General features: G+C 43.0%; 2 protein-coding genes across 2 annotated transcripts in view; one reads left to right on the top strand and one right to left on the bottom strand.

The window, feature by feature from the left end:
* The window catches only part of LOC129865660 (thioredoxin-like), a 15,292-nt gene extending 9,036 nt beyond the window's left edge, over positions 1–6,256 (top strand). The window contains exons 3-5 of the mRNA XM_055938605.1: positions 3,794–3,859; positions 5,641–5,706; positions 5,869–6,256. Of these exons, the coding sequence (XP_055794580.1) occupies positions 3,794–3,859; positions 5,641–5,706; positions 5,869–5,934 (198 nt within the window). The 3' untranslated portion in view covers positions 5,935–6,256. The remainder of the gene's footprint in view (positions 1–3,793; positions 3,860–5,640; positions 5,707–5,868) is intronic.
* An 879-nt stretch (positions 6,257–7,135) lies between these two features.
* The window catches only part of LOC129864718 (sushi, von Willebrand factor type A, EGF and pentraxin domain-containing protein 1-like), a 34,385-nt gene continuing 16,204 nt past the window's right edge, over positions 7,136–25,316 (bottom strand). Inside the window, exons 16-25 of the mRNA XM_055937021.1 lie at positions 25,101–25,256; positions 24,123–24,186; positions 23,777–23,950; positions 23,417–23,593; positions 22,459–22,644; positions 18,596–18,766; positions 17,848–17,943; positions 12,542–12,637; positions 8,799–8,892; positions 7,136–7,418 (exon numbers count right to left, since the gene is read on the bottom strand). Coding sequence (XP_055792996.1) covers positions 7,388–7,418; positions 8,799–8,892; positions 12,542–12,637; positions 17,848–17,943; positions 18,596–18,766; positions 22,459–22,644; positions 23,417–23,593; positions 23,777–23,950; positions 24,123–24,186; positions 25,101–25,256 — 1,245 coding nt within the window. The 3' untranslated portion in view covers positions 7,136–7,387. The remainder of the gene's footprint in view (positions 7,419–8,798; positions 8,893–12,541; positions 12,638–17,847; positions 17,944–18,595; positions 18,767–22,458; positions 22,645–23,416; positions 23,594–23,776; positions 23,951–24,122; positions 24,187–25,100; positions 25,257–25,316) is intronic.

Genomic DNA, 25,316 nt, shown 5'->3' with positions numbered 1-25,316 from the left:
TGAGGTGTTTGAACCATGATAGTTTGTTGGTGATGTGGACACCAAGGAACTTGAAGCTCTCAACCTGCTCCACTACAACCCCGTCGATGAGAATGGGAGCGTGTGTAACAGTACTCTTCTTGCGTTGTGTACAATCAATCCTCGACACAAACTCCAAAGTGTAGCACCAGTCATGGAGATTTATTCTGATAGGAACAGCACAAAATTGCACGTCATGCAATGCACGGCTCACCATCCAACTCTGCACTCACGCACTGTACAAAATATATGAAACCCCCCCCCACCAGACACAGTAAGTTGCTAGCTAGTACTGGCGGGAATTCTTTACAACCAAAATGCACAACCAATATTCTCCAAAAAACACTGCATCTTATGTGTGATGTTCGAATAACATTTACAAACAAATGTATATAAATTGTACATTTAAATCATCACTTGGGAGTATAAAAATCACTTTTGATGTACAGTGCTTTGCAACCAACAACTTACCGCTGGTTTGGTGCTTGTTCACTAGGACGATTCTAACTGAAACATCCTCCCTCGTAAGCAAGCTACGCAAACCAGCCAATAGGATGCCATGTTGAGTAGGTGAAGGCAAAACAAAACTAACACCAAAAACCCATTGGCTTAACAATAAAGTGGCAAGGGGAATCACCAATAAAACCCTGTTACACATGCTCGGTACTACTTTTCCTGTAGTCCACAATCATTTACATCATTTAAGTCATTTAGCAGACGCTCTTATCCAGAGCGACTTACAAATTGGTGCATTCCATTCACCTTATGACATCCAGTGGAACAGCCACTTTACAATAGTGCATCTAAATCTTTTAGGGGGGGGGGGGGGCAGAAGGATTGCTTTATCCTATCCACAATCATCTTTGTCTTGATCATGTTGAGGGAGAGGTTGTTATCCTGGCACCACACGGCCAGATCTCTGACCCCCTCCCTATAGGCTGTCTCGTCGTCGGTGATCAGGCCTACCACTGAGTTGTATGCAAACTTAATGATGGTGTTGGAGTCGTGCCTGTCCGTGCAGTCTTGAGTGAACAGGGAGTACAGGAGGGGACTGAGCACGCACCCCTGAGGGGCCCCCGTGTTGACGATCAGTGTTGCGGATGTGTTTCCTACCCTTACCACCTGGGCGGGGCCCGTCAGGAAGTCCAGGATCCAGTTGCAGAGGGAGGTGTTTAGTCCCAGGGTCCTTAGCTTAGTGATGCGCTTTGAGGGCACTATAGTGTTGAATGCTGGGCTGTAGTCAATTAGAATTCTCACATGTGTTCCTTTTGTCCAGGTGTGAAAGGGCAGTGTGGATTGAGATTGCGTCATCTGTTGGGGTGGTATGCAAATTGGAGTGAATCTAGTATTTCTGGGATAATGGTGTTGTGAGCCTTGACCAGCCTTTCGAAGCACTTCATGGCTACAGATGGGAGGACTACTGGTTGGTAGTCAGTGAGGCAGGTTACTTTTAGTGTTCTTGGGCACAGGGACTATGGTGGTCTGCTTGAAACATGCTGGTATTATAGACTCGGTAAGGGACAGGTTGAAAAATGTCAGTGAAGACACTTGCCAGTTGGTCAGTGCATGCTTGGAGTACGTGTTCTGGTAATCCATCAGGACCTGTGGCCTTGTGACTGTTGACCCTGTTTTAAAGGTCTGACTCGTGTCGGCTGCGGCGGAGCATGATCACAGTCGTCCGGAACAGCTGATGCGCTCATGCATGCTTTAGTGTTGCTTGCTTCGACGCGAGCATAGAAGAGATTTAGCTTGTCTTGTAGGCATTGGACAGCTTGTGGCTGTGCTTCCTTTTTGTAGTCTGTAATAGTTTGCAAGCCCTGCCACATCCGATTAGCGTCGGAGATGGTGTAGGAAAATTAAATCTTAGTTCCTGTATTGACGCTTTGCCTGTTTGATGTTTCTTTGGCGGGCATAGCGAGATTTCTTATAAGCTTCCGGGTTAGAGTCCCGCTCCTTGAAAGCAGTAGCTCTACACTTCAGCTCAGTGAGGATGTTGCCTGTAATCCATGGCTTCTGGTTGGGGTATGTACACACGGTCACTGTGGGGACGACGTCATCGATGCACTTATTGATGAAGCCAGTGACTAATGTGTTGTACTCCTCAATGCGATTGGAAGAATCCTGGAACATATTCCAGTCAGTGCTAGCAACACAGTCCTGTAGCTTAGCATCGGCGTCATCCAACCACTTCTTTATTGACAGTCACTTGTGCTTCTTGCTTTAGTTTTTGCTTGTAAGCAGGAATTAGGAGGATAGAATTATGGTCAGTTTTGCCAAATGAAGGGTGAGAGAGCTTTGTACACGTCTGTGAAGTAAAGGTGTTCTGGAGTTATTTTGTTTCTCTGGTTGCACTTTTAACATGCTGGTAGACTTTTGTAAAAACAGATTTAAGTTTCCCTACATTAAAGTCCCCGGCCACTAGGAGCTCCGCCTCTGGATGAGCGTTTTCCTGTTTGCTTATGGTCGTATACAGCTCCATGAGTGCGGTCTTAGTGTCAGCATCGGTTTGTGGTGGTAAATAGACAGCTACGAGGAATATAGATACTCTCTAGGTAGACGGTGTGGTCTACAGCTTATCATGAGATACACTACCTCAGACGAGCAAAACCTTGAGACTTCCCCTCATGCACCAGCTGTTTACAAATATACATAAACAGTCACCTCTTGTCTTACTAGAGGCTGCTGTTCTATGCTGCCGATACAGTGTATGTTATTCATGTCGCCATTCAGCCACGACTCGATGAAACATAAGATATTAGTTTTGAATGTCCTGTTGGTAGGATATTTGTGACCGTATTTTGTGAGTAAGCGCTGTCATATCTAAACCTTTTTTTTTCAATAAAATGTTGTAGAAACACATACGTTTAGCGTTCCTAACTACAGAAATGATTTCTGAACAATCGGAGATGGTGGGTGTCATGGCTTGCAGAAATGACATGGAACAACCGCCTCTGCTAGTTGTAGCTGTCTGATGTTCTCCAGTGAGAGGCCTCATGCCAAGTGGGAGTTGTCTGAAGCGGTTGGACTGAGCCAGAGAGATAATGGGAAAACCCCGGCTTGCATCCCAAATGCCACCCTATTCCCTATATAGTGCACTACTTTTGACCATAGTCCATATGGGCTCTGGTCAAAGTAGTGCCCTATATAGGGAATGGGGTGGCATTTGGAATACTGACCCTGTCTCTGACTGAGCCGTGTGTTGTCTTGGTGACCATCGGGAGAGCCTCCTCCAGGACTCAGTGCTTTGCGCTTATCATGTGAAGGACCCATAATATGATCTCTAACCAGAATGCTAATGAGCGACGGTGAATCAAAAGCCCACTGAGGATGTTCAGTAAGGCGTAGCAAAATATTTTGAAATGAAACAGAAAACAAAAATGAGATTTCTATTAGACAACTCAAGTAGTTTCAGTCCATTTGAACACAACTTGGGGCTTTATGGCTTGGGGCAAAGTAAAGCATGTTCTCACCACTACCACAGCTGTAGATGTGATACTGCTGCCTGCAACTCATGTTACACTGACTCAAAAGATGCATTGTCACCTCTGAAACGTCTATTACATGGCACTAGTGGTAGTGTAAATCAAAAATCAAGTCCGCCACAAAAAACAATGGTGTGCGTCTTCAATCAATACCCCTTTTTGTATGTTATGTCTATGAACACAAGCTGTTATGCCCAAGTCAACTGGTTGAGACTATACAGTATTAGGCCTGTTTTTCCATTGATGTTTTGCTGACCCATGACCTTTAACCTCTGCTCTTTACTTCTGTACAGGGGATGTCGGAAAAACCAGAGAACAGTAACGTGGTTTTCCTCAAGGTGGACGTTGACGACGCAGCGGTGAGTCACACAGCAGTGTCATCTGAATAGAGATTAGGGGTGTGGACGCTTAAATGAAATTGGGAGCCTTTTAACGATTTTTAAGAAATCCCAAACTGAAAAACATTGAACTCTTCTCACCCGCGATGGACATGTCTATACTGTGGCCCTCCCCGCTATCTCGCTATGAACAATGGGAGTGTTTGTGTTGTAAGTATGACAGCTAATCGCATAGATGGGATATATCTTGGTAATCTGTACCTCACAACGTGTTGTCTAGCAATGCATTGTATATTAAAGTGTAGGATTAGGCTTTCAATGAGTATGGCTTGACTATTTCTGTCAAGCCATCTACGCATACATTGACGCATACATTCGCTAAATCCAAGGTATGCGCCACACAATGCTCTGCAACTGCCTTTGCCACGCAATCCTGCAAGGCAAACTCGGTGTTCCATTGGAAATGAATGTACTTCTAGTGTACCAAAATGCAATGACGCCGTCTGTGTGATCGAGGCGTAAGAGTCTTCATAGTGCCAGTGAATTAAATTTGAACATGACCAAATTCATAAATGTAGTCTTAAAATGTGCAATAAAAAGTTGTGCCTATAGCTTATTTAATGAAACCCTGGCTGGCTGTTGATGGCCTAGGTCGGGGCTCTCCAACCCTGTCCTTGGAGAGCTACCTTGTAGTTTAGAAAATTGTTTGGGCTTCAACCGCAGTTGTAACTAACCAGATCATTATTATTTTTTTAATTAAGCTCATCAACCTGTTAATTATTGAATCAGATGTGCTACATTAGGGTTGGAGTGAACCTACGGGATGGTAATGCTCCACGAACAGTTTTGAAGAGCCCTACCCTAGGCAATAGATCGCAAAGCAGGGCATCCCAGCTAAAAGTTATTTTTCTTTTTGCAAATGCGGTTCAGCAGCTCAAATCAGCAGGATGGGGGGGCATAGTTATTAGGAAGGATGTCTACCATGGATCGCTAAAATAATAAGGATCACTTTTTTTCTTCTCTCTACAATTATAATATTGTGGGGACACATACATTTGGCAGCCAAGCAAGAGTTATCAGTATAGCCTATTATCGTCTAGACATGGCCTTTTAGATATCTTCCCGCCTACAATAAAAACCTCCAGGTTTCCGTCATGAGTCAATCAAATTCAGAATTACAGTTTGGGGAGTGGGGACTAATCCTGTGTGAATCGTCTTCCGGAATAACGCAGATGCTTTGATAATTACATAACCAACGTCTCTAATACCCGTCCGAATAGGGCTATAACATGGCAAAGAATAGGCTCAGTGTAGAGTGCGCTTCAGAAATATCCAAGATTTTGAGTCGGCCAAGATTTTGTAAAGACAGGAAAGCAGAGACAGCTCTACTAATGACCAACTAGTGGTGTATGATTTGGAGTCGTGCACCACTAGTTATACAGCTACTAATGACCCTGCTTTCCTGTCTCAGTTTTCAAGTGGAAGGTTATCGTTGTTTTGCAGGAAACTGGGGTTGCTATGGTTACATGGAGTCGCTTTGTGTAATGGTGGGGTTTTCCAAGACCTACTCGTTTGCTTGACTACAGAAGGCTTGAGGCATTTTGCACAGTCAGTTGAGCTGGACAGGGTTGTCCTAACTAAGACCTTCCTTACTGGGTGTTACTCAACCACGTGGATGTTTTTTTTTAAAGACGGACTGTTTTTGGACTACTAACTTATCAAAGCTCCTTATCCCCATGGATAAGGGGTTAATAAACACAAGGGTCTGTTTAAATCACCATTCACTCTCTCTGTTACTGTAGGATGTGGCCCAACACTGTGAAATCAAATGCATGCCAACGTTCCATTTCTACAAGAATGGGGAAAAGGTGGGTCTTTTCATGTATCTTTCTGTGACTAAGACAATGTTAGATTTACTACAGGCCTAGTAGTGTGGTATAGTGTTTATACTACTATGCTAGCCCATGATTTTTGAACCGTTGCTACAGTACATTGAAAGTGATTGTAAGTTCTCCTGTTGTCGTTCCCAGGTGGATGAATTTTCTGGGGCCAACCAAGCCACGCTGGAGGAGAAGGTCAAGGCCCTGAGGTCATGAGGCTAATGCTGGCACACACAGACGCTGTAGAAAAACAACCACCAACCATGTCTATAAAACATATTCCAACTCCCTCTCGATGGAAAGATTCCACAATCCAACATTCAGTAAAATCTTCATTATAGCTATTTTTTTTCTTAATGTTCAGACCAAATCATGCCTCTAAATCCTCCAGTGTATGAGTATTATGTTATTATTCATCTCAGGAGTTTCTCTTTAAAAGGACCATATTATAAACCCTGTTTTTAAATCTTAGAGCTATGTTGTATTGTTTATATTCTGTTGTGTGGGTGTGTTCAATAAATTAAGATTCATTCTGAAATTTGGTTTAAGTTCCCATGTTTTTTTATGGATGAGTTAACGGACAAGGTGGGACACATACTGTAAGTGTTGCACTATGCATGCGGGTGTAGTCAATACTTGTATATTTAATCTTCTAGATTAGAATTGAGTGCATGTGTGACATGTGGATGGTTTGTTTATAGCCTAGTGTTTCTGGATTTAGTAGGCGGCAGGTAGCCTAGGGGGTTTGGCCAGTACACAAAACATTGCTAGTGCAAATCCCCGAGCCGGCTAGGTGAAAAATCTGCTCTGCCCTTGAGCAAGGCACTTAACCCTAATTGCTCCAGGGTCACCGTCAATAATGAATCCCTTACCGTGAGTCCACTCTCCGGTGTCTCTGGGGGAGTGAGATGTGCAACAGCAACAACTCTATTTCATGCCACACTTTTTACACATTACACTCTTGTACATGTTTGACAAAGGACAAACATAAACATCCCCTATTTGATGGTATAACATTTATTTTAGAAAAAAACGCGCACCTATTTAGGCGAGGTGCTGGCTAGCGGAGTAGAAAACTTAAAAAATAAAGGAGAGCTGCACACGAGGAGCTCAGACGCAAAAATATTTAATTTACCAACGTTTTGACAGGCAAGCTGTCTTCAGGGTACATTTTATTTTAGAAATGTCTGTTTTGGCCTTTTAGATTCTATATGTTCGAAAGCATCATGTAATGCCTCATTTAGTATCTACAGTGGAGGGAGAGCCCATTAAGACTTCTAAATGACTATGGAATATTTACTCCCTCCTATGCATCTCAAGCACTATGGCTATTGACTAGAAGCACCATTAAAGCAATAAAGTGAAGGAGAGGCTAATACACTAGGCTTGCATCTGAAAAAGGAGGGAATGGAACAGATTCTACTGTATTTTCTGCTTTAATAGAAATGTGAGAATAGTTTACACATTGGACAATCACAGTTTTTACACATACAAGTATATAGCAGCATATAGTTAATACTGTTGATTTTCTACATGAAAAAATACAGCTTTATTTTACAAAATGTATCGGGTTTGTTTTTTGAGAGGAGAGAATGCATGGTTTACAATTATGAAATAATTATACAAAACTCCCATTCGAGAGCAAGATCTTTCACGCTGAATGGACTTCTTAAAAATGAAAATATCCAGATTTTCTTTTTCTGTAAAGTAGAGAGAGAGAGAGAAAATTAGACTACAGCTTTTTTTAATGGCATTTTCAATTCCTTTTCCTTCTGGCCTGAGCTTTTAAATGGAGAACAACATTGCCATTAGCCAGTATAGATGTCTTATTGGTGCCCTCCTGTTTTGCGCTGACTGCTGTGGTTTAAAAAAGCCCCGTTGGCTGTTCTCCCCGTTAGAACGTAAGCTGCACAATGTCATCACAATAAATGGATAGCCCTACAGCGTAACTCAGCCAAGTGGGTTCTATGAGGACTCCGTGGAGTCGGAAGTGAGTGGGTTCTCACTCAATCAGTTATACCTGTCAGCCTTGAGTTTTACAGTACATTGGAACAGACTCAACAGCAGTGGGGGAAGCTATAGGAGGGCATGCTCATTGTAATGGCTGGTATGGATGAAATGGAACGGGGTCAAATGTGTTTTCCTATATCTTTGTGTTTGATACCGTTCCATTAGTGCCATTCCAGCTGTTACAATGACTTCGTCATTCTATAGCTCCACCCACCAGCCTTCACTGCTCAACAGAGTTCCCATAACTGACTCCCAAAGCTGAGTTTTTACTTTAAAAAAATAAGTAATAGGTAGATAATTCAAGAATCCAAGAATCCACATTGTCATGAAAAATTCCTGACCCTGTCTTTATCGATGTGGTCAGATGAGAAGAGCTTTCTGTTTTCGAGTGGTGCAGTCAGGTACTGTATATCACCTTCCAATTCATCTGACATGTGCTGAGTTAGTACTGGGCCTCTATCTCTATCCACCCACACCTTGACCCACCCCCAACAGAGGGAGAGCTGAGGTGAGAGACACCTGGGTTCAATTACTATTTGAAATCTTTCAAATACTTTGAGTGCTTGCTCTAGCCTGCCTAGAATGCCAGATGGGCGGGGTTTGCAGTTTTGGGACTATTCTATTAGCCTTTAAGCCAGGCAATCAAGCACTGGTAAAGTATGTGAAATGATTTCTAATAGTATCTGAACCCAGGTTTGGTGAGTGCTCCTCTACCCCACACACATTACAGAGAGATTGTATAGTGCACTTTGAAATACTGTACTAGGGTGCGTCTCAAAATGATGACACAAACAAAGCCTGATTCAGGGAAAGTGGAGTGCAAATTATTTCCTGGGAAATGTTGCTTTGTCATTCCACCCAGACTGGGGATACTCAAGCACACTTGTTCTGTGGGTGGTCTGATAGTACTAGTATGTGCAGGAAGTACAGTATTGTGTGAACATGCATGTGTTGATTGTCAGTTTGTGTGTAAATGTGAGAAGGGATTTGTGTGTGAGGATCTGTGAGGATGTACCAATGTTTGTAGTGTGAGTCTGTCTGTCTCTGTGTGTGTATGTTTGTCCTCTCACCTCGAGCAGTCGTGCCCGCTCCATCCTGGACTGCATTGACACCGGTTTGGCCTGATACACCTTCCACCATTCAGACAGGGCGACAAGCACACCGCTGTGAAAACACACGCACTGTCAAGACCTCTGTAAATCCGTCATTCAACACGAACATGCCACTTTATATAATGTTTACATACCCTACATTACTCATCTCATATGTATATACTGTACTCTATACCATCTACTGCATCCTGCCTATGCCGTTCGGCCATCGCTCATCCATATATATATTTTATGTACATATTCTTATTCATTCCTTTACACTTGTGTGTATAAGGTAGTTGTTGTGAAATTGTTAGATTACTTGTTAGATATTACTGCAAGGTCGGAACTAGAAGCACAAGCATTTCGCTACACTCGCATTAACATCTGCTAACCATGTGTATGTGACAAATAAAATTTGATTTGAACAAGCTCACACACAGGTGTGGACACACACACACACACACATTCAGTAAAAGTTATTATCAGGATCTCAACTACAAGACTTCCTCATAATAAAACACATTTCCTGGTAGAATCCTTATAGTCCGCCACAGTGGACGTGTCATAATACCCATAAAATCATGGACATGGTTCCAATGGTTTTTCCACCATAAAGTTTTCAAATGAAGACGTTTTCACCTGAGTAATCAATTACACAGGCGAAATGGGAATGCGGTCATCCCTCTGTGCAGCATGACTTGTGCTCACCCTTTTTCTAGGTACACTTACACTAGCCTCTGCATATGGAAAGGGTGCCTGTGACGAGACTTCCACTTTTGGATGTTAACAAGGCGACACTCTTAACTCTTCTTCCACATTTACTGAATTGGTTGAACAGTGCAGAAGATAACCTCCCCCGATAGTTTTTTTTTCTTCCCGTTGAAACCAGCGGAGAGGATCTACAGTTGAAGTCGGAAGTTTACATACACTTCGGTTGGAGTCATTAAAACTCTTAACCACTCCACAAATGTCTTGTTAACAAACTATAGTTTTGGCAAGTCGGTTAGGACATCTGTGTGCATGACACAAGTAGTTTTTCCAATAATTGTTTACAGATTATTTCACTTATAATTCACTGTATCACAATTACAGTGGGTCGTAAGTTTACATACACATACACTAAGTTGACTGTGCCTTTAAACAGCTTGGAAAATTCCAGAAAATGACGTCATGGATTTAGAGTCAATTGGAGGTGTACCTGTGGATGTATTTCAAGGCCTACCTTCAAACTCAGTGCCTCTTTGCTTGACATGATAGGAAAATCTAAAGAAATCAGCCACGACCTCAGAATTTCCAAACGCCTGAAGGTACCACGTTCATCTGTACAAACAATAGTACGCAAGTATAAACACCATGGGACCACGCAGCCGTCATGCCGCTCAGGAAGGAGACGCGTTCCCTCTCCTTAGAGATGAATGTACTTTGGTGCGAAAAGTGCAAATCAATCCCAAAACAGCAAATTACCTTGTGAAGATGCTGGAGGAAACAGTTACAAAAGTATCTATATCCACAGTAAAACAGACCTATATTGGCATAACCTGTAAGGCCGATCAGCAAGGAAAAAGCCACTGCTCCAAAACCGCCATAAAAAAGCCAGACTACGGTTTGCAACTGCACATGGGGACAAAGATTGTGCTTTTTGGAGAAATGTCCTCTGGTCTGATAAAACAAAAATAGAACTGTTTGGCCATAATGACCATCGTTATGTTTGGAGGAAAAATGGGGACGCTTGCAAGCCAAAGAACACCATCCCAACCGTGAAGCACGGGGGTGGCAGCATCATGTTGTGGGGGTGCTTTGCTGCAGGAGAGACTGGTGCACTTCACAAAATAGATGGCATCATGAGGTAGGAAAATGATGTGGATATATTGAGGCAACATCTCAAGACATCAGTCAGGAAGTTAAAGCTTGGTCGCAAATGGGTCTTCCAAATGGACAATGACCCCAAGCATACTTCCAAAGTTGTGGCAAAATGGTTTAAGGACGACAAAGTCAAGGTACTGGAGTGGCCATCACAAAGCCCTGACCTAAATCCTATAGAAAATTTGTGGGCAGAATTGAAAAAGCGTGTGCAAGCAAGGAGGCCTACAAACCTGACTCAGTTACACCAGCTCTGTCAGGAGGAATGGGCCAAAATTCACCCAACTTGTTGTGGGAAGCTTGTGGAAGGCTACCCAAAACGTTTGACACAAGTTAAACAATTTAAAGGCAATGCTACCAAATACTAATTGAGTGTATGTAAACTTCTGACCCACTGGGAATATGATGAAATAAATAAAAGCTGAAATAAATCATTCTCTTTACTATTATTCTGACATTTCACATTCTTAAAATAAAGTGGTGATCCTAACTGACCTAAGACAGGGAATTTTTACTTGGATTAAATGTCAGGAATTGTGATAAACTGAGTTTAAATGCATTTGGCTAAGGTGTATGTAAACTTCCGACTTCAACTGTATATGTAGTTTCAGGCGTTTCTTTTACACCTGCTACGTTAAAATGACATGATCACTATTAGTAGTGTTTTCCACATTCATATTCTCCTGAAACGCATACCAAAACTACATTCACACAGAAAGAGGACATGAGCAAAGATGCAATGGAAAAGAAGAGACATTAGTTTCTTGGTTTCAGTATTAACCACATCCATATTGAGAGGATGATGTCATTGTGTGTGGAAAAACCAAAGCACAGTAACATACTGTAGAGCAGACGTTGTGATGTCGCCACTCGCTGACAATGCCTTAGTAATTGCCCCTCAGGGATTGATACAGTTGAATAGAATGTAACAGTAAGCCTAACAATCAGAGAGGTAGTCTGTTTCTACAGGACAGGGTCAGGTTTCTCTCCATGCTTCTATGATGATTGCAGTGTTTGCTTTGGGCTCTGTTAAGGAACAATGACTTTCACCGCAAACGCATTGGTTTTCCTGGACGCAGCATTACCACTGCAACAGTAGCTTACAGTATGACTCACACTGACACAGACCGAATGGGTGGATAAGTACCTCTGATCATTAATTCATTCTCTCCCTGATGTCATCAACACTTAAAAATCAGTTTCTCACCAATCATTACCAACCTATAACAATATTCAATATCTTTTAGACAGATGTCTTAAGTCAGCAATTAAGTCCTATTACTTATTTTAAGAAAAACGTTTTAAGAAAAATCTTAGTTATTTCAGGCTACACTTTTGTCACATTTGAGACATCTCAAAGTAAGTTGAGTTTCATGCTTTTTGCTTCACTGCTTTTATCAGTGACATCCTGTTGACATCCTGTACAGTATCTAACACTATCTCCTATCGCCATAGAGGCAACAAGATAATATTTTCCATACAAATGTCTTATCAAACATTCCATACAAGTTAAGGCCCCCTACAGAAAGTCAATGGGAGACATCACAAAGTGGTAGGGAAACCTCAGGTGAGCAAGTATATAAGGGAAGGACCTGTCTTACGTCACTGAGCTCCTCACACACACTCACTGAAACACACACACACACACACACACACACACACACACACACACACACACACACACACACACACACACACACACACACACACACACACACACACACACACACACACACACACACACACACACACACACACACACACACACACACACACACACACACACACACACACACACACACAGAGAGAGAGAGAGAGCACATACACACACAGCACATACACAGCACACACACACTCACCGCTGTGGCAGCGCGTCCCCATCCAGCCCGTGGGACACTCACACTGATAGGGCGCCACACACCTCCCACCGTTCAGACACGGCAGGATGCAGATCGCTGTGATTTGATTGGACAAACAGAAACAGAAAGTCATCATCATTTGTCCTTCACCTCACTGACTAGGCCTATGGGGTCGTTCACAACAGGCAAGCTGTGTCAAAAGAGCATCCTTCTCTCTGGCTACGTCCAAAATGGCACCCTATTCTGGCTACGTCCAAAATGGCACCCTATTCCTTATATAGTGTACTACCCTACTGAATAGAAATATAAACGCAACATGTAAAGTGTTGGTCATATGTTTCATGAGCTGAAATAAAGATCCCAGAAATGTTCCATATACACAAAAAGCTTTTTATTATTTTTATGCACAAATTTGTTTACATCCCTGTTAGTGTGCATTTCTCATTTCCCAAGATAATCCATCCACTTTACAAGTGTGGCATATCAAGAAGCTGATTAAACAGCATGACCATTACACAGGTGCACCTTGTGCTGGGAAAATAAAAAGGCTACTCTAAAATGTGCAGTTCTGTCACACAACACAATGCCACAGATGTCTCAAGTTTTGAGGAAGCATGCAATTGGCATGTTGACTACAGGAATGTCCACTAAAGCTGTTGGTAGGGAATGGAATGTTAATTTCTCTACCATAATTCATCTTCAACATCGTTTTAGAGAATTTGGCAGTACGTCCAACCGGCCTCACAACCGCAGACCGCGTGTAATAACGCCAGCCCAGAACCTCCACATCTTGCTTCTTCACCTGCGGGATTGTATAAGACCAACCACCTGGACAGCTGATGTCGGTTTGCACAACTGAAGAATTTCTGCACAAACTGTCAGAAACCGTCTCAGGGAAGCTCATCTGTGTGCACGTCGTCCTCACCAGGGTCTTGACTTGACTGCAGTTCAGCATCGTAACCAACTTCAGTGGGCAAATGCTTACCTTTGATGGCCACTGTCATGCTGGAGAAGTATGCTCTTTACGGATGAATCCCAGTTTCAGCTGTACCGGGAAGATGGCAGACCATGTATATGGCGTCGTGTAGGCGAGCGGTTTGCTGATGTCAACATTGTGAACAGAGTGCCCCATGGTGGCGGTGGGGTTATGGTATTGGCAGGCATAAGCTACGGATATCGAAGACAATTGCATTTTATCGATGGCAATTTTAATGCACAGAGATACCTTGATGAGATCCTGAGGCTTATTGTCGTGTCATTCATCCAACGCTGTTAAGATAATGGGCATAATGCCAAACCCGAGATGGCGCTAGTGGGGCACATATCTAGGATATATAAACAGGTGCATTATGAGTGTCTGATTAGGATGTCGTAACCTGTAACAAGCAACCCGTCAGGATGCTCTCGATGGTGCAGCTGTAAAACCTTTTGAGGATCTGAGGACCCATGCCAAATATTTTCAGTCTCCTGAGGGGGTATAGGTTTTGTCGTGCCCTCTTCACAACTGTCTTGGTGTGTTTGGACCATGTTAGTTTGTTGGTGATGTGGACGCCAAGGAACTTGAAGCTCTCAACCTGCTCCACTACAGCCCCGTCTATGAGAATGGGGGTGTGCTCGGTCCTCCTTTTCCTGTAGTCCACAATCATCTCCTTTGTCTTGATCACGTTGAGGGAGAGGTTGTTGTCCTTGCACCACATGGTCAGGCTGTCTCATTGTTGTCGGTGATCAGGCCTACCACTGTTAGACCTGATCACCGTGTCATTAGTAAACTTAATGATGGTGTTGGAGTCGTGCCTGGCTGTGCAGTCATGAATGAACAGGGAGTACAGGAGGGGACTGAGCACGCACCCCTGAGGGGCCCCTGTGTTGAGGATCAGAGTGGCAGATGTGTTGTTGCCTACCCTTACCACCTGGGGGGCGGTCCGTCAGGAAGACCAGGATCCAGTTGCAGAGGGAGGTGTTTAGTCCCAGGGTCCTTAGCTTAGTCTGCTTGGACCAATGAGACTGTATATGCTCTACAGGCTGAGGTTGAAGATGTGAACCATGCTACTGATCAAAACATCTCCCCGTGGACACGGGATGCTATCAAAGCTCATTCAGCAGAGGACAAGACTTCTCGAATGCTTCAGTCTTTTAGCCGAAGAAGCTGGCCGGACACAAGAAAGAGTACGCCCATCCTGGTGAGGAGCTACTGGACAAACAGAGACGAACTCACAATGCAGGAAGAGGTCGTCTACAAAGGCGACAGGGTGGTAGTACCAGAAACTCTACTCCCGATGATTCTCTCTCGTATCTGTGCGGGACACATTCAGGGGTCAAAGCCAGTCCCAGGAAAGCCAGAGACTCAGTATTCTGGCCCAACATGACCCAAGAAATGAAACATTTTGTGGCTGTGTGCAGCATTTGTAATGCTAATCTACCTAAGCAGCAAAAGGAAACGCTGCACCCACATGACGTACCAACAGGTCCTTGGTCTAAAGTGGGAATGGATCTGTTCACAGTCAAGAACGTTCCTTTTCTGATTGTAGTGGACTACTATTCAGATTTTTGAGAGGTGGAGAAAGTAATTGACACAACAGCCGCTTGCATCATTGACTGTTGTAAGCATCAGTTTAGCAGATATGGCATACCTGACAGTGGTGTAGTTACGGATAATGGGCCCCAGTTTACGTGTCAAGACTTTTCTTTGTTTGCAAAAGCATGGGAGTTCCATCATGTGACCTCCTCACCCTACCACAGTCAGAGTAATGGTAAAGCGGAGTCAGCAGTGAAAATAGCAAAGACTCTCATCACAATGGCTATGCAGGAAGGCACAGATGTGTGGCAAGCCATTTTGGCGTGAAGAAATACTCCCACAGAGGGCTTCGGCAGCAGTCCTGTACAGCGCTTCATGTCTAGACCCACTCGCTCTCTGTTGCCAACAACTCCCAAGCTCCTCGCACCAAAGGTCATTAGGGATGTTCAGGCACACAAACGTGCAAGTCAAAACATTACTATGACCAGCATGCAAAAAAATCTGCCTGTAATAAAACAATGCCAAGCTGTCAGAGTGCTCCTGTCACCTCACGCCAGAGATGCCACATGGAGTCTTGGCACATGCATAGGGCACATCAGCGCAAGGTCATATGACGTGGAAGTAAAGGGCCGAAAGTACGGAAGGAACCGGAAGGACATACGCCTTGTTCAGGAGAGCATAAGGCACAGGAGGGCCACATGGGAAGACTGGAAATATCCTCTGGATGGTGGGCAGTTATCTCTGGCGACCGCGCCTCTACAATTTCAGGAGGCTGTGGAAGAGGGAGGAGAGGTCATGAGGCTTCCATATGTGCCAGGAGAGGTGCCAGGAGAGGACCCGAGGATACCAGATGTACCCAACATGTACCCAACATCCCGGAGGTGCCCAACGTTCCAGATGTGCCCAATATTCCACCAGTGCGACACAGTAGGACAAGGGCTAACATAAGAATGCCCCTGCGGTATGGGGACTATGTCCCTTAAGAGATGGACAAGGAATTGTTGTATCTTATAAAATTACAAGTTAAAAAAGGTGTTGATAATGTAAATAGGTATTTTCACTGTGGTACTAGAATGGTATGAAGTGCTCGAGCTAATTATATATGAAAAGGAAGATGTTAAGATAATGGGCATAATGCCAACCCAAAGATGGCGCTAGTTTTTTTAAATATATTTTTTATTTGACCTTTATTTAACTAGGCAAGTCAGTATTTTCAACGATGGCCCAGGAACAGTGGGTTAACTGTTTGTTCAGGACGACAGATTTTCACCTTGTCAGCTCTGGGATTTGATCTTGCAACCTTTCAGTTACTAGTCCAACACTCTAACCACTAGGCTACCTGCCGCTAGTGGGGCACCTTTCTAGGAGTTTTGAGTACCAGTCAAAAGTTTGGGCACACCTACTCATTCCAGGGTTTTTCTTTACTTTGACTATTTTCTACATCGTAGAATAATAGTGAAGACATCAAAACTAGGAAATAACACATATGGAATCATGCAGTAACCAAAAAAGTGTTAAACAAATTAAAATATATTTTATATTTGAGATTCTTCAAAGTTCTTCCACCCTTTGCCTTGATGACAGCTTTGCACACGCTTGGCACGTTTCATCAGAACCCAATCAAGGAGTGCTCTATATACTGTGAATAGGGTGCCATTTCGGACTCAGCCCCTCTCACTCGGGCAAAACAATGCACAAAAAAGATGTGAAAAGATTTCACACAGATGGGGATTGGGAATCTCTTTAACTCTGTAAAGTTAATCTAGTCAAAGAGAGTGAATTTCCCAGAGTCAGTGAAACAGTGTAGGCCTTCTCATGGCTGCAGTGTGGATCCACTTTCTCTAACACAGACTCTTTGGTTGTGGTGAGAGTAGGGAGTGAGATCCAAATACCTCTCTCTCTCTGTTTCAATTTTCACCTCTTTTTCTTCATTTACTACCTCTCTCTCTCTCACACTCGCTCACTCTAGTTCTTTCTCTCTCCCTCTATTATTACAATATTATGTTATTCATGTATTACAATATTATATTCCAGTATTATTACAATATTATATTATTATATTATTATTACAATATTATATTATTACAGTATATTACAATATTATATTATTACAGTATGTTACAATATTACCCTATTACAGTATTATTACAATATTACAGAACAGAGAAAAAATATATAATAATTTGCTACAATTTTGGGGGAAATGATTGCGTGATTCTAAAACAATCAAAAGCAAGTGCCATTATTCCATGGGAGTCCTATGGAAGTTTTTTTAAATGCCCAGGAGTTGAATATTGTTACATCTAGAGACAAAAAAGCTGAACAGAAAAAACACATTTGCAGGAGGGTGGAATTACATTGAATTGAAGTTATAATAATATTGATTAGAGAATAGAGTGCAGTGCATCATGATAGGTTTGAGATTGGTATAGTGAGAAATCTAATAAGCCACTATCACTCTTACTTTGTCACGTTCGTCACACCCTGTTTCTAACCAAAATAATAAAGAAAACAAAGATAACTAAGGTCAGGGCGTGACATACTTTGAGAGACTGCCAAACACATTATGTGCATTTCCTAGGCACATTTTCAATTACAGGAAATCACATGACATTATTTCCCCAAAACAATTGATGGAAGTGCATGCTGAGTCATAATGGAAGCAGAGAGCTGAGTAAGTCTGAAAGATTCACAATACCCAGCGTGTCTATTTTTGTGTAGATACACAACTAGTCTGCCCATCCATCCAAAATAAATGTGATTGATTGATAGATCGATTTATAATACTTACGTTCCTCACACAGTCTGCCCATCCACCCCTCGGGACATGAACAGGTGTTGGGTCTCTGACACACCCCTCCGTTCAGGCACTGTAGCCAACACACCGCTGGAGAGGAAAGGACACACACGCCTTCTTAAAGCCAAAATACGGACACATCCTCCAGACAGTCGCCATCTCTCAAGTGTGTAGATCAGGGGTGGGCAACTCCAGTCCTCGAGGGCCGGATTGGTGTCACAGTTTTTCCCCAGCTCCAGCTAACACACCTGACTCCAATAATCACCTAATCATGATCTTCAGTTTAGAATGCAATTTGATTAAATCAGCTGTGTTTGCTAAGGATGTAGAAAAAGTGTGACACCAATCACGCCCTGGAGGACTGGAGTTGCCCACCCCCGGTATAGACCATAGAGAAAGCATTCAGTTAAAATAGCTAATCTTGTTTAATAGAAATGAGAACATTTTACTGGTAGCCATGCTGTGATTGGGCCTTGACCATGCGACTTCATGCACTTGGATAAAGATAGCATTCATAAAGACAGCATTCCTTTATAGAAACGGTTCAATTCATAACTGATGGTGCCTTAGACACAGGCATCACTGGACAACCCTGCTATCTAGCATGTCAAAATAAAGTGAGTGGAGTGGTGAATGTGCTCGGTACAAGTGGCTGGAGAAGCGGAGGGGAGGGCACGCAAGCTGTCAGGAGTAGAGGATGCCCTCCTTTTAGGGCGCAGCGGTAAGGGTGCAGTCTCTCTACCTCTGCAGGCGGGAGGGGGGGTCCAGGTCCCGTTCTCCAGACACACACTTCTGCTGTGGCCCTCCATGGCGTACCCTCCGAAACACGAGTACACCGCCACGTCCCCGAACTGGAACACCGCCCCCCGCACCACCCCGTGGGCCACGTGGAGAGGGGGGCCGCAGGAGACCCCTGTGCCGAAACGGACGGACAGCCCCTCTGGTTACTTACAGCTCATTTGGGCCACATGTTAGGTACATGTTATCACATGCCTTTAAACTAATTTGGGCCACTGTGCTTGAAATAATGGACCAACATTGCTTCATATTTTCCCTTCGATAGAACCACCTGGCTGTAAAGATCACGTTGAAGGGAAAGTGTGAATGCCATGCAAAGATGTGTCAAATGATGTGCTTGTGACTCTACAGTCTGCGTTCCTTGTAAGAAAACCCTGAAAACAAACCAATGAGAATCAGTTAGTGTTGGAGCCGACAGGGGAGTCCTCAACAACCAAGAGCCAGGCAGACATGCAAATACATCGACATCCACACGCCGCACCATACCAAACAGCATTGTACTGTAAACCAACAGTATCACCAACAAACATGCAAGTTAGAGAGAATTAAAACACAATGGAAACCATACCAGCTAGAAGCCCATAAGGAGTTACAAACATGCTATGAAGGCAGTAGATCTACTTAATGTGTAACCCATTCATCCAGCCTAACACGTTGCCCACAGAGACAGAGGAGAGGAGGTGATGGGAAAAGTACAACAGAAAATAGTATGGATCCATGCTCAATGGATAGCATAGGACAAAGAATGTGTGGTGGATCTTTTATGTCGATTAATAGTTTTTGATGGATTTCTAAAACTGCTATGTTGTGAATCGATTCACTTCTGGATAGTAAGAAGAGTTTTGGAAAAAACAGTGGACTTGATTCAGTATCATGACCCAAATTATCCCAGAGAGAGACCAGTATATCACCTAAGCCACTGCACAGATGCCTCTTAGTACAAGTACAGACCGATCCCCACCCTTCATTGGAGAAACACAAGCTTGGAAGTGAACACAGCAACAGTGTCAGCGATTTCCCCCCCTGTGAATCATGTTTTCATCCTCTTTGCTAGTTTACACTTTTCTAACCACTGTGTTGTGGGTTCAGAACGACGTGGGATTCATTATGTAAGCAGATAAAACGGCTAAAAACATGCCTGTGTGGTTTTAACGTGTTATGTTTATGGGTCAAGGCATGTAGAGGTAGGTTTAATAACCACTCGTGTGAGAATACAATGTGTTTCTCTTGATATCTGACTGTCTTATTGTCTGTTGGGAACGTGGAGTGATGACAGGAGTCTAAGAAAGAACTGGATCTCGTTTCAGGTCATTATTGTAAAAGAGAACGTGTTCTCAATGACTTACAGTTGAAGTCGGAAGTTTACATACACTTAGGTTGGAGTCATTAAAACTCATTTTTCAACCACTACACAAATTGCTTGTTAACAGAAGTTTACATACACTAAGTTGACTGTGCCTTTAAACAGCTTGGAAAATTCCAGAAAATGATGTCATGGCTTTAGAAGCTTCTGATAGGCTAATTGACATAATGTGAGTCAATTGGAGGTATACCTGTGGATGTATTTCAAGGCCTACCTTTAAACTCAGTGCCTCTTTGCTTGACATCATGAGAAAATCAAAAGAAATCAGCCAAGACCTCAGAAAAAAAAATCTGATTCATCCTTGGGAGCAATTTCCAAACGCCTGAAGGTACCATGTTCATCTGTACAAACAATAGTACACAAGTATGAACACCATGGGACCACGCAGCCGCCATACCGCTCAGCAAGGAGACGCGTTCTGTTTCCTAGAGATGAACGTACTTTGGTGCGAAAAGTGCAAATCAATCCCAGAACAACAGCAAAGGACCTTGTGAAGGTGCTGGAGGAAACAGTTACAAAAGTATCTATATCCACAGTAAAACAAGTCCTATATCGACATAACCTGAAAGGCCACTCAGCAAGGAAGAAGCCACTGCTCCAAAACCGCCATAAAAAAGCCAGACTACGGTTTGCAACTGCACATGGAGACAAAGATCGTACTTTTTGGAGAAATGTTCTCTGGTCTGATGAAACAAAAATAGAATTTTTTGGCCATAATGACCATCGTTATGTTTGGAGGAAAAAGGGGGAGGATTGCAAGCTGAAGAACTCCAACCGTGAAGCACGGGGGCGGCAGCATCATGTTGTGAGGGTGCTTTGCTGCAGGAGGGACTGGTGTACTTCACAAAATAGATGGCATCATGTGGAAGGAAAATTATGTGGATATATTGAAGCAACATCTCAAGACATCAGTCAGGAAGTTAAAGCTTGGTCGCAAAATGGGTCTTCCAAATGGACAATGACCCCAAGCACACTTCCAAAGTTGTGGCAAAATGGTTTAAGAACAACAAAGTCAAGGTATTGGAGTGGCCATCACAAAGCCCTGACCTCAATCCTATAGAAAATTTGTGGACAGAACTGAAAAAGCGTGTGCGAGCAAGGAGGCCTACTATCCTGACTCAGTTACACCAGCTCTGTCAGGAGGAATGGGCCAAAATTCACCCAACTTGTTGTGGGAAGCTTGTGGAAGGCTACCCGAAACGTTTGACATAAGTTAAACAATTTAAAGGCAATGCTACCAAATACTAATTTAGTGTATGTAAACTTCTGACCCACTGGTAATATGATGAAAGAAATAAAACCTGATATAAATAATTCTCTCTACTATTATTCTGACATCTCACATTCTTAAAATAAAGTAGTGACCCTAACTGACCTAAGACAGGGAATTTTTACTAGGATTAAATGTCAGGAATTGTGAAAAACTAAGTTTAAATGTATTTGGCTAAGGTGTATGTAAACTTCCGACTTCAACTGTACCTGGTTAAATAAAGGGAAAACAGTATATTGGAGTGGGCTCCCACCCGGTTAAAGGGGAACCACTGAAAAACGATATTTTAGTATTTTCTTCCGCATTAGTCCACTGTTGATACAGTCCCAAAAGGTTTTGCATGTCAGCAGTCAAGTTTTCAAGAGTTTGGACTTTTAAAGTATCACCGGCCACATCATCATGATGATGCAAAATGCAACAAAATCAATAGGATGACTCATACTCAACAGTCTTCATCTCAGTAACTCATATCTAATCTGTCAGAGTTACCTTCTGGAACATGAATGTTCCACCTCGGCTGCGTCTGAAATTCACTTCATAGTGCACTACTGTTAAAACAAGAGCCCATAGGGCTCGGGTCAAAAGTAGTATGCTATATAGGGAACAGAGTGCCATTTGGGACACAGACTAGAGAACACACTTGATGGCTATACTGTTTTTATGGCTGTTCTTCTTTTTAATAAACCAATAACCTTAAAGTGTACCAGGGGAAGGGATGTTGAGAGAACAAAAGAGAAATCATGATTCAATCCCTCTATGTTGACCTAGAACGGTACCTTATCTTGAAATCCTTGTCTCGTTCCAATGTCAATATCCCGGTTGGGACGTGATAATAAAAGACTAATATGCGAGGGGCTGGTGTAGTTGACCTACCGGTCATATCTTACATTGCTGACCAGACACTCTCGGAGTAGTGCACTATGTTGTCATGATGTGGTAGGTTTTGGTGTTAAGGCTTTCAATCTACCTCTGCACTAACATACCTGATTCGACTAAACCCTTGTTTCCCGTAGTCTTTATCTAACCATGTCAATTAAGGTAATTGAGAACACATTCTCTTTTACAATAACGACCTGATGTTAGTACTGGGCTGGAACAAAACCCTGCTCCCCAAGTGGATATCCAGGACCAGAACCAGGATTAAAGAACAGTCGTTTAAAGTGTATCTACTCACTCTCACAGACAGTGCTGACTGGGGTCCATGTCTGGTCTGTCCTACAGGTGATGGTGGCGGTGCCCTTGGCCTGGTGACCCTTGGGACAGGCGAACGGTAACGACTGGCCCACGTAGAACAGCTGTTTAGAGGTATTCACACCCCCACCGCTCACCTTCCATCCCGGGGGAGGGGGACACGGCTTGGCTGCACGGGGAGACACAGAGTATAGTAGTATTGGATTACACTATAGACAGGTTTGACAAGTGTCTATGTGGGTAAAATGTTTGTGAGAAGAATACCAGTTGGAGACAACTCATGCTTAGGCATAGAGTATAATGGTGGATTACAGACAGGTTCGGCATAAGCCCAGGTGCTACGTATAAATGTCATAACAAGGTGTGTAAATGTTTGTGAGACGATGCAAGCTGTGTGCTCAGTGCTCTTAATGGTATTATTTTCAGGTCGTTAGCTACTGACAAAGTCGGTTTTGAAACAGCATGTGAAAGAGTGGTGATATTGCAAAGTATTCCAATCAACTGTGGAATAGCCTCCCCTCCCTCTGTAGTCTGTGTAAGCTGAAGAATGTGAGGTGTAGAAATACAACGGGTATCTCTGGTTGGTTTCAACAGTCAGCGTGTAAATGGGAAACAATTATACAACGGGCTGTGTCTAATCCTGAATGCTGATTGGTTAAAACCGTTTTCCAGCCAGTGTCTATTCCACAAGTTACCCACCGGCTAAATCTATGATGTTAAAATGCCCAATTACTCTGTTTCAGATTGTAAACAAATAGAAAGAACAGAACCTGAGATAAATTAATAAGATAAAACCAGCAGCATGGATTGGCTCCTTTATTTTGTCTATGAATAGGGCCAGGAGGTGTCCCTGACCATGTGACTTGTCCCAGAAAAACTCCTGTAACACATTCATGTTAGCTGTGATGTTGTAGTGATGTTGGTTTGTCTCAAAGTCTTACGTTGACAGAAGGGGAAGGTGGAGCTCCATGTCCCGTCTCCCATGCACACCACCAGAGTGTCCCCCTTTAGGGCGTAGCCTTTATCACACTGAAACGCAACAGCACGCCCGGTGGTCAGGTTCTCTTCCTGCACCCTGCCATTCAACAGCTCCTTGGGGATGTCACAACCCGGGCCAACTGAGAGGAGAGGGAGAAAGAGAGGTAGAGGGAGGGAAAGAGAGAGAGGGAGAGATATTAAGAACAAATTGATTATGATTTTTTTCTATTGTCTATTTCAAATGCTCGAGTAGATTACCAGTTGCCTGTCTTAAATGCCTTCGAGGACAATATGATAAACCTGGAATAGCGCGCCATCCATACCTTTACATGTTGGTGCAGGCAGGCTCCATGTTCCATTGGCCAGACAGGTGAGGTTCTGTGGGCCAACCAGATGTAAGCCAGAGTTGCACACATAGCTGGCGTTGCCCTGGTACGCTTCGTCTGATGTCTGTACCTCTGCATTCTCCACAGAGGGAGGTGGGCCACATGATACAGCTGAGGACACAGAACATTTGGATGTGGATAACAGTAATAATTTCTGCTAAATTGGTGCATTTAAATGTTCAATCACGCACATTCTTACAGTATGGAAATTGACACGAAGGAACAATTCCATTCTATATCGAAACTCACATACATGTGCGTGCACACACACACACACACTTACTGACACACGTAGGCTGAGCCCCACTCCATGTTCTGTCTCCTTGACAGGTCTGTACAGAGTCTCCCTGTAATAGAGTGAGTTGCTGTATTACAGACACTGTGTATCTATACAAAAATAGACACACTGGGAATTGTGAATCTATCTGCTAACACAGACTCACAAAAGCTCTCTCTGCTTCCATTAAATACATTTTTTAAATAAAAATATGACTCAGCATGCACTTTCATTAATAGTTTAGGGGAAATTATGTCATGTGATTTCCAGTAATAGGTCATGTTTCATGGTTCCACCTGTCACCAGAGGGCGGCAGAGACGTCCTAGAGACAATAACGACACTCAGGCGTGTCTTATTTACTCATTATGATTTCACTGTTAAAAAAGGTGTGTTTTCTGTTGTCCTTTGCTGAAGCTTTGAATTGTGTGCCATGTGCGCTTGTCGCCTGAGTGAGTATTCGAGACACAGTGTTTGTTGTTTTCCCAGTGTTACTGCGATTCTTCCGTTACCGTTTCTCAGTAAAGTATTATGTTTATCCTTAACCACTGATTCCTCGTCTGGTAGCTTCTCTGCACCTGGGTCCAACCTCAACATGTCACAAAATGTGCCTAGGCAATACACATAATGTGTTTGGCAGTCTCTCAGGTTTCACCCAAAGTAAGTGATAGTGACATTTATTAGATTTTTCACTATAGCAATCTCAAATCTACCATGATGCATTGCACTCTATTTTCTATCAAAATATAATCATAATTCATATTATTATAACTTTGATTCAATGTAATTCCACCCTCAACTCCAGAGGATTTAAAAACTCCAATAGGCCTATTTCCTGTCGACTCATGGCTCGTATTATAATCATACAATCATTTTAGACAAAATTGAAGCAAAATATTCTGTGTTTTGTAATTATACTCTATAATATTGTAATAAAACTGCAATAATATAATATCATGGTGGTATAATATTGTGCCAGACATTACCTTCATCTCAAACCCAGGCAGGCAGGTGTACAAGACAATGTCTCCGTAGCTGTAACTGTCCCCCTCAGTGATGCCATGTGGAAGAAGAGGAGGTTTCTCACAAACCACCAGACCACAGGAGACAGAGGACAGGCCTGGAGACCAGGTACCACCTAGCTACAGTACAACATAAAGAAATAGTCATGAAATTAATTCATATTCAGTAAACATTTAGCT

The sequence above is a fragment of the Salvelinus fontinalis genome, chromosome 11 (assembly GCF_029448725.1).
Source record: "Salvelinus fontinalis isolate EN_2023a chromosome 11, ASM2944872v1, whole genome shotgun sequence".
Taxonomy (NCBI): Eukaryota; Metazoa; Chordata; class Actinopteri; order Salmoniformes; family Salmonidae; genus Salvelinus; species Salvelinus fontinalis.
Note: the sequence above shows the minus strand (reverse complement) of the source record. Positions and strands in the feature narration are given on the sequence as shown.